At 34.8% G+C, this 8,012-nt stretch overlaps 2 protein-coding genes across 2 annotated transcripts; one reads left to right on the plus strand and one right to left on the minus strand.

Moving 5' to 3' along the window:
• The first annotated feature begins 225 nt into the window (after positions 1-225).
• Positions 226-2,756, plus strand: LOC129750646 (uncharacterized). Its single transcript, XM_055745651.1, has 3 exons — positions 226-312; positions 393-791; positions 866-2,756. The coding sequence occupies exons 1-3, from the start codon at positions 289-291 to the stop codon at positions 1,025-1,027; spliced, it is 585 nt and encodes a 194-aa protein (XP_055601626.1). The 5' UTR covers positions 226-288; the 3' UTR covers positions 1,028-2,756.
• LOC129750645 (uncharacterized) lies at positions 2,170-6,614 on the minus strand. Its single transcript, XM_055745650.1, has 4 exons — positions 3,463-6,614; positions 3,253-3,393; positions 2,655-2,819; positions 2,170-2,591 (listed from the first exon to the last, which is right to left on the minus strand). Exons 1-4 carry the CDS (start codon positions 3,596-3,598, stop codon positions 2,347-2,349), a joined length of 687 nt encoding a protein of 228 aa, XP_055601625.1. The 5' UTR covers positions 3,599-6,614; the 3' UTR covers positions 2,170-2,346.
• Positions 6,615-8,012: the final 1,398 nt, after the last annotated feature.

Below are 8,012 nucleotides of genomic sequence, written 5' to 3' on the forward strand. Positions count from 1 at the left end.
CCCAAAAAAATAGGGGAAATCGGGCAAAAGTCAAGTTAAGAGTAATTTTGTCAGAAAGCGGTGTAGACCATTCGATTCCTTGTGTTTTTTTGCATAAGAAATGATAGTTTCCCAAAATATAGAACAGTTTAGGCGATCGTCACAGAATTAGGTACCTTTTTTTATCAAAAATCCCCACTGTGCAATGCTTTGCTCTAGCTTTCAAACCAACTGCATTCAGTAGCTTAAACAAGCTGGTTGTGTAAAGAAGTGTTTTTTTTCTGAAAAGTGCTTTTTGATCCGTTCAACATGCAACGATTGGAAGGGATAGCCGTAAGTATGCTTTTATATGCTTAGACTGATGTAATCGTACCTGTGTTTTAGCGCATTATAATCGAAAGGTCAATTCTTAGATATTGGTTGTACTGGTGAGTTCTGTGGGATATTGTGATGTATCCCATCTGCTAGGAGGACATGTCATAGTCGAAGAAGAGATTACCACGCTTCCGCCTCCACCAAAGCCATACGCATTCAGCTATGCTGCTGGTCGTCGACCTGGCCACATTGATCGTACCCACAGTGAAGTTTCGGATGGAAGTGGTGTGGTTAAAGGATCGTTTTCCTACGTCGATCCAAGGAATCAAGTGCGGACCGTTGAGTATGTCGCCGATGCTCATGGATTCTATCCACAGTTGAGTCACCTACCGAAATCTCCTCAGCAAACAGAAGCCGTCCAGAGAGCAGCCGATAGACACATGGCTCTGTACGCAAAAATAGCTGCCGAACGAGCCAATCCTCATCAACCTGTTATTGTGAGTGCTGAAGCTAGTTAGTGACTCATGTTTGGCTGTTCTAACTTTCTGCAAATTATTATTTTTATCTCCAGGAAGCATCTCTACCTCGAGATACGGTAGCTGTGTCCAAGGCCAAAGACAGGCATTTTACGCTGTACGAAAAAATAGCTCAAGAACACGCTAGGATTGCGGCAGAACGTGAAGCAGAACGACTCGCCTTCGAGGCAACGTCCGAAGTAAACGATCTGCACTAAACTAACCGGCTTACATGTGAAACTGGAAACTCGTCTAAGGGATCAATGCAATGATTGGACTTTCAATTAGAAAACGATTCGTACTGTACACTGCCGGCCAAAAGTTTGGGATCACCCACTAAAAAACATGCAAATTTTGATCGTTCATATCTCAGCCGTCTTAGGACATATTGAAAATCTTCTGATCTCATTTGAAAGATAATGAGCAATAACTATCTCGGAGGTATTTTGCCCAAATTTAATGTTTTAAGTTTTGAACTTAAAACTTAACCTGAAGTTATACCATTTTCAAAAAATCGCCCTCAATATTCAAAGCCGATCATCTCGGGATAGGGTGGACCAAATCTCAAAATTTGAGTGGCATTAGAATTCCTGTTCTTTACTTCTCAAAAGACAATCAAAAAATTTTGTGCAAAAATTCAAAAACGTATTTTTAATTAATAAAATAGACACTTGAGTTATCGTCCAAAAGTTTGGGATCACCTCTTTGTATGGTGAGTTTGGGATCATTCTTATAAAAACATGCAAATTTGTTTTATTCATATCTTTCTCATCTCAAATCGTATTGCAGATCTGAAGGGTTCTTTTGGAAGCCAAGGAATTGTTGTTTTTTAATAAATTCATTCAAAAATTATATTTTGAAGTGATAACCATAAAAAAATCACCTGAATTTAATTGTTTTTTTGAAAGTTCTCAGATTTTTTTTATAGTTCTCACCTTGAAATATAATTTTTGAATGAATTTATTTAAAACCAACAATTCCTAAGCTTCCAAATGAACCCTTCAGATCTGCAATACGATGTGAGATGAGAAAGATATGAATAAAACAAATTTGCATGTTTTTATAAGAATGATCCCAAACTCACCATACAAAGAGGTGATCCCAAACTTTTGGACGATAACTCAAGTGTCTATTTTATTAATTAAAAATACGTTTTTGAATTTTTTCACAAAATTTTTTGATTGTGTTTTGAGAAGTAAAGATTAGGGATTCTAATGCCACTCAAACTTTAAGATTTGGTCCACCCTATCCCGAGATGATCGGCTTTGAATATTGAGTGCGATTTTTTGAAAATGGTAAAACTTTAGGTTAAGTTTTAAGTTCAAAACTAAAACATTAAATTTGGGCAAAATACCTCCGAGATAGCTATTGCTCATTATCTTTCAAATGAGATCAGAAGATTTTCAATATGTCCTAAGACGGCTGAGATATGAACGATCAAAATTTGCATGTTTTTTAGTGGGTGATCCCAAACTTTTGGCCGGCAGTGTATATACAAACGAACTTAATACATATTTTTATTGTTTTCGAACTGAACTTAAACTTTTCTTTTTCGCCCGTTCACAAGATTTCGGAACCAAATGTTAAAAATGTTAGGTTGACCATTTTGGCCGTTCCCTGGGGTCAAATAATCGCTGTAATAATCATAATCAGTTTCGCCGTCCTCATAATACACATATTCATATTCGACCCTTCGATTGCCTCCGCCCATTAGGGTACCGCCAGCCTGGCCTCGCATTCCCGGACGCCGAACTCCCCCATAGTCGATAATGGGAATTTGCTCTGCAATCAATGCAGAACACAATCAGAAATTAAGTTACAAATGTAATACGATCAAAAACTTACGTTGCTGAGTGTACCAATATCTGATCGGTTCTACGGTTCTCATTCCATTATAGCTGAAGGCATTGTTGTTCACAACACTAGCCACCCTCCTTTTGCCAGTTAGCATGTCACTATAGCCGTACATATCCGCAATTATGTTGACCACCACGTCAGATTGCTGACCCCCTAAAGAAGAAGAAAGAAAATTAAAAGCTGTTTCAGTGCAACCCAAAAACCAAACATTTTCTTTTCTCAATAACGAATTCTAGTGTTAAAAATCAAATCAATATTAATATTCTAAACATATTTTTCAAGATCGTTGCTAAAATTCAGGCGATTTTCACAAATCATGAGAACATTTAAAACGGGAACAGCTTGAACTTTAAACGCCTTCAGTTATGCAATCTTATTGCAGAACTTGGCACTTTGATGCTCTTTCTGAACATTTCTGAATATTTAACAATGTTAAAAAATGACCATATCAAAATGTGCCAGCATAATCCGTTTTAATCCTATCTTTTCATGTTTGTTTGTTTGTTTGAAAAAAAGAACTTACAACAAATGAATTTGAAAAATATGTATCAAGGATTATTTTACTAACAAATCTGTTGTTACTTACAAAGATTGGAACATGACCTGACGGTGCAGGGCTGTTGCCTTATTTGTTGACCATTTCTGACCGGAGCAGCCGTTCGCCTCACTATGCGAGTAGTGGGAGTTGCTTTCGTCGTAGTTCTGGTGGTTGTTCTTGTCGTTGTTACTGAGAAAATTTTCATATGAGTTAACTTTTGTATTTTTTTGTCGACACAAATGGTTTATTGAGTCGTACCTGTACTCGTGATTGGAGAAACTTCATCTTCATAGTAATACTCATATTCGTATTCCTGTCCACTAACTATTGTCACAGAAAACGACGTCACCACCAAAAATATCCGACTTATCCAGATGGAATTTTGATATTTCATTATCACTGATCACTTGACTTTGAAACACTAAAACTGTGGGTGGATATCATTGCCTTTAAATTCATTTCAATCTCACGATGTTCGCGATTCAATTATTCCCATCAAGGCTACACCAATTTGTGGTTAACGAGTGTTAATTTTGCAAATATGCGATCGCACCCAAATATCTGGGAACTTTCCTACTCTCCAATTAATTTGTAATTTATGAATATTTCCGGGAAATGTCTCGAACATATACATTTACTCAAAATGTCAAATTGATACCATTTACAAACCACAGCTCAATAAATAAAGATCAGCTCCTATCGGCTGCGGATGCACAATAAGTAACATAAAATATTCATAGATGCGTACTGTGTCAGGACCTCCAACAAAATCAAATATGCTGTAGCTTAAAGTATTTTCAATTAATAGTTCCTCGTGTTACTGAGATGATTTGCTCTAAGTTAGTGTTGTTTTCAAACATATTGCATAAACACAGGGGCTATGTAACTTAACGTTCAATTCTTTTTCGATCACTTTTCAATTTCAATGGTTTCTTAAAACTCCTATCCACAGATAATCATACCGCTTGTACATCAAAAGTTTTAACCCTTTCCTGTCCCACGACGTTTTTCACGTTTTAAAATAAAAATATGGATTTACAACTGAATTTCCAGAACAAAAGATGTATAATTTTAGGCTACTTTAATGATCCATTTGAATTTTCTATTGGGAAGATAACAACACAAAGCGTGCAAATGAAAAACAAGAAATAGTTGCCAAATACATGGAATTTCATCACCTCATTGATCACAAACTAAAACGATCCTATTTTGTAAAATATTTTTTTGGTATATCATCCCTCAAAAGTCTAGTTATTAAAATTTTTGATATTTTCCTTTCTGCCGAAAGGATAAATCACGAACTTTTACAAATATTTCGAGACATGTGGTCATTTTTATGTATTTAATTATGTATTTATTCATTTATTTATTTTTTGGTTGGATTCAAACTTCTTCAAGTCATTCATCCCTGATTTTAGCGGGACACAAAAGGGACATATTTTTTTTCGAGGTTCACCACGAGTACGGAATAACAGAAAAGGCGGCTTCGGATGGTTTGGAGTCGTATCGAAGGCATTTCCATACTCACCGGATCCAATGCACCTCACCAGAGAGAGCAGCGAAAAATTTAACAATCCGAGTTTTCGGAAGAAAGAGGTAAAAAATCAATTATTAGTTCCACACTCTCCCTTCAAATTTTCGCTAGAAAGGACGCCTTCCACGGAAGTAGAATTAGATACGAACACTTTTGAAGCAGATGCACATTCAAAAACTTCTTCCAAAAGACAGAGTGTGACTGAAATTTTGATTTATTGTCAAAATTTCAATCGCATGAAAATCCCAACCAAAATGAAGGATATTTAAAAAAAATTGCTGAGCTCATCCTTCTCAGTCATTCTAGCAATTGAGACTAGCTGGGATGAAAACGATCGCAGTGAAGAAATTTTTGGAAGTGCATATAACGTTTTCAGAGAAGACAGAAATTTTCAAATGTCTCAGAAGAAGTCAGGTGGCGGAGTTCTTATAGCCATTTCTAATAACTTTAATTCTCAAATAATTCCAACCTAAAAATTCAATGAGTTTGACAGGTTTGGGTGAAGGCGCACATAGCAGGTGAAACACACGTGCTAGCCTCAGTGTATTTTCCACCAGACTATGCTCATAAAAACACTTATGAAAAATTCCTCATCACTGCAGAAGAGGTCATATCCCATCTATCTGCTGAGGTCAAAATTATATCTATGGAGATTTCAATCAACGCCACGCTGACTTCATCGAGGACTCTGAAAATGAAAGCATATTACTCCAAGTCGTTGGGGATAATGAAACATTATGCAGTTCATTTTTGACAAAATTGCTAATTTGGGATTGAATCAAATTAATCACATAAAAAACCAGCACCAGTAGGGAAGAATCTTTTCATACGGTGATTGAATATTCCATATTTATACATGAACATCAAAGACCCAACGACTGCGTATATGAAGAAGTCTTTGAATACCAATATGCAAATTATGAAAACATTAAGAATAGATTAAACAGTGTCAATTGGCAAGAAATTTATAGGAATGAAGGAAATGTCGATACTGCTGCTAACGTCGTTTACAAAATTTGTTTTGGAATTATTTCACAAGAAACACCATTGAAGAAAAGAAGACGACACCCGGTCTGGCTCAACAGACAAATCATGAACTTAAAGAATCGGAAACAAAAAGCACAAAAATTTTACAAAAAGTACAATACTAATGAAATTTTAGCATCGTATTTGAACTTATGCGATCAACTGAAATTGGCCATTAGCAATGCACTTGAAGAATACAGTGCTAAAACTAAACTTGAAATAAGAATTTTTTAACTACGTGAAAACAAAATTGAAAACTGGGAATTTTCCGTCAAAAATGCATCTTGACGAACATGTCGGTGATATCTCGGAGCAAATTTGCAATCTTTTTGCTTATTTCTTTCAAGAAATTTATATGACACTAGCTGACCCATTGTGCTTTGCTACACCTTCCGAAAATAAATGTAATTTGTAAAAAAATATTCAAGTTTAGATTTTAGAGAGCATTTGGTTCATACTTCAGAACCAACAACTTTGAAATGAGAGCTGCAGCTGCAGTTCTGAATTGCAATTCAAATATGGTATATATTATTTACTGAAACTTGATCTATAAACTCGTTTTTCAAGATCTAAAATTTGTACTCTGTACCCAAAAAAAGTTTTTAAATATGCTTCTTTCTTTGAAAAGCTCTTTATTTTAAATTTACATGGGAGCTCCCCCTTCTTTTCCAATTTTGTCTCCCACCGCTTGAAGAAAGTACGCTGATTTATCTGACTGGAGTTTACATAAATTTCTAATTGAAAGAAAAAGATTCGCATATTGGAATTTATTGCAAATTTTACTTTAGGGAATAGAATTTTTAAAACCGATGGATAGCGTGAATCAAGACAGTTTTTTGAGTATATTCCTAATATTCTGTATTATGAGCACTTCCAGCTCCTGAAAAGCTTTAGATGGGGTATTTTTTGGAGATGAAAAAATAAGCTAAAGAAATTAAAAAAAAAAAACTATGAAAAAGATTTTTAATAATCATGTTCGAACAGCTTTTTTCACCATCCTCGCTTACGAAGCAGTTTGAATATCTATTCTTTTTGCGCCAAAATTATGTTAAAAAATGTTTCGCCATATTCCAAACTCGTGAACATGAGACATTATAGTTTGAAGTTTTCCCAAACAGCACTTATCATGGTTATGAAAACTATATTAAATTAGTTATGTATTAAATATAGTGCAAATTCCATTTTTTCTAAAATAAATTCACTACGGCCAAACATATAAATATTTAAAAAAATATCAGTTGCATCACTAAATAAGTTCTCAGCGTTTTTATTACTTTCTCTTTGAAAGTCAAATATTAAAAAATGTTGGCAAAAACAAATTTCTAAGTTTACATTTGTCCCGTATATTGGGGCAAGTGTCAAAGCTAAGCTTATTTTCAGATGCGTCAGAGTAATGGCTTTAAAATGGATTTAATACGTTTTCCTGTTTTTTGTTCTATCAAATTTCACTGATATATCTGCAGTATTCCTGCAGTATAAATTTATGTTTATTACTCAACTTTTAACGAATGCTGTTCAAAAAGAATGACCTTCATTAACAAAGACATTAAAGGGGGGGGGGGGGGGGGGTTAGGGTCTAACGGGTATAAAAAAACACCATTTTCACGATTTTTTTCTAGAGCTATCGTTCAAACAAATGTATTCAAATTTTTTGCATTATACAAAGCATTGTTAAAACAACATTTAGTAATTTTTTTGTAGAAAAATATTGAAAAATGAGCCGGTGACGGAGCACGTTCGAGGATGCCTTTTAGAAAACAGGATTTGCGGTGGACACTGTATCTCAGCACAGAATCATCTGAAGTCAAAAAATCAGAGCAAAATATTTTTAATAGATGTTTTTCTGGACCCCAATGTTTTTATTTAACTTAAAAATATTTTTATGAAATTTTTGTGGCTGTTTGAAGTAAAAACTACGATTTTTCACTTAAAAATCCGTCATTTTTCACCTGTAAAATTTCCCCAAAGTAAAGAAATCAAAAAAGAAAAACGTTGGGGTCTGGTATTTTATATGTAGAAAATATGTTCCAAATTTGAAAAGAATCGGATAAGTAGTTTTCAAATGACGATGTCCACGGACTTTAAAAATGTGCTTTCGAGAAAAACGCGTTTGAAGTTTCTGCTCTTGCTTTCTTGCAGTATTAGATAGGAGGAGATAAAGGCCTATAACTTAGGGTTACCATACGTACTCTTTCAAGAGTACATGTACTCTTTTTCGATCGAGAAATGAGCGTACTCTTCTTTTTGT

Source organism: Uranotaenia lowii, chromosome 3 (assembly GCF_029784155.1).
Source record: "Uranotaenia lowii strain MFRU-FL chromosome 3, ASM2978415v1, whole genome shotgun sequence".
In the NCBI taxonomy this organism is placed as follows: domain Eukaryota; kingdom Metazoa; phylum Arthropoda; class Insecta; order Diptera; family Culicidae; genus Uranotaenia; species Uranotaenia lowii.

What these genes read in the sequence shown, in the direction of transcription:
- LOC129750645 (XM_055745650.1), bottom strand. Translation starts at nt 3,598, where the DNA reads ATGAAATATCAAAATTCCATCTGGATAAGTCGGATATTTTTGGTGGTG. An exon ending in TTCTCCAATCACGAGTACAG is followed by an intron (nt 3,394 to 3,462) that starts GTACGACTCAAT and finishes AAATTTTCTCAG; the next exon opens with TAACAACGACAAGAACAACC. An exon ending in CAGGTCATGTTCCAATCTTT is followed by an intron (nt 2,820 to 3,252) that starts GTAAGTAACAAC and finishes CTTCTTCTTTAG; the next exon opens with GGGGTCAGCAATCTGACGTG.
- LOC129750646 (XM_055745651.1), top strand. Translation starts at nt 289, where the DNA reads ATGCAACGATTGGAAGGGATAGCC. An exon ending in AACGATTGGAAGGGATAGCC is followed by an intron (nt 313 to 392) that starts GTAAGTATGCTT and finishes GTCAATTCTTAG; the next exon opens with ATATTGGTTGTACTGGTGAG. An exon ending in ATCCTCATCAACCTGTTATT is followed by an intron (nt 792 to 865) that starts GTGAGTGCTGAA and finishes TTTTATCTCCAG; the next exon opens with GAAGCATCTCTACCTCGAGA.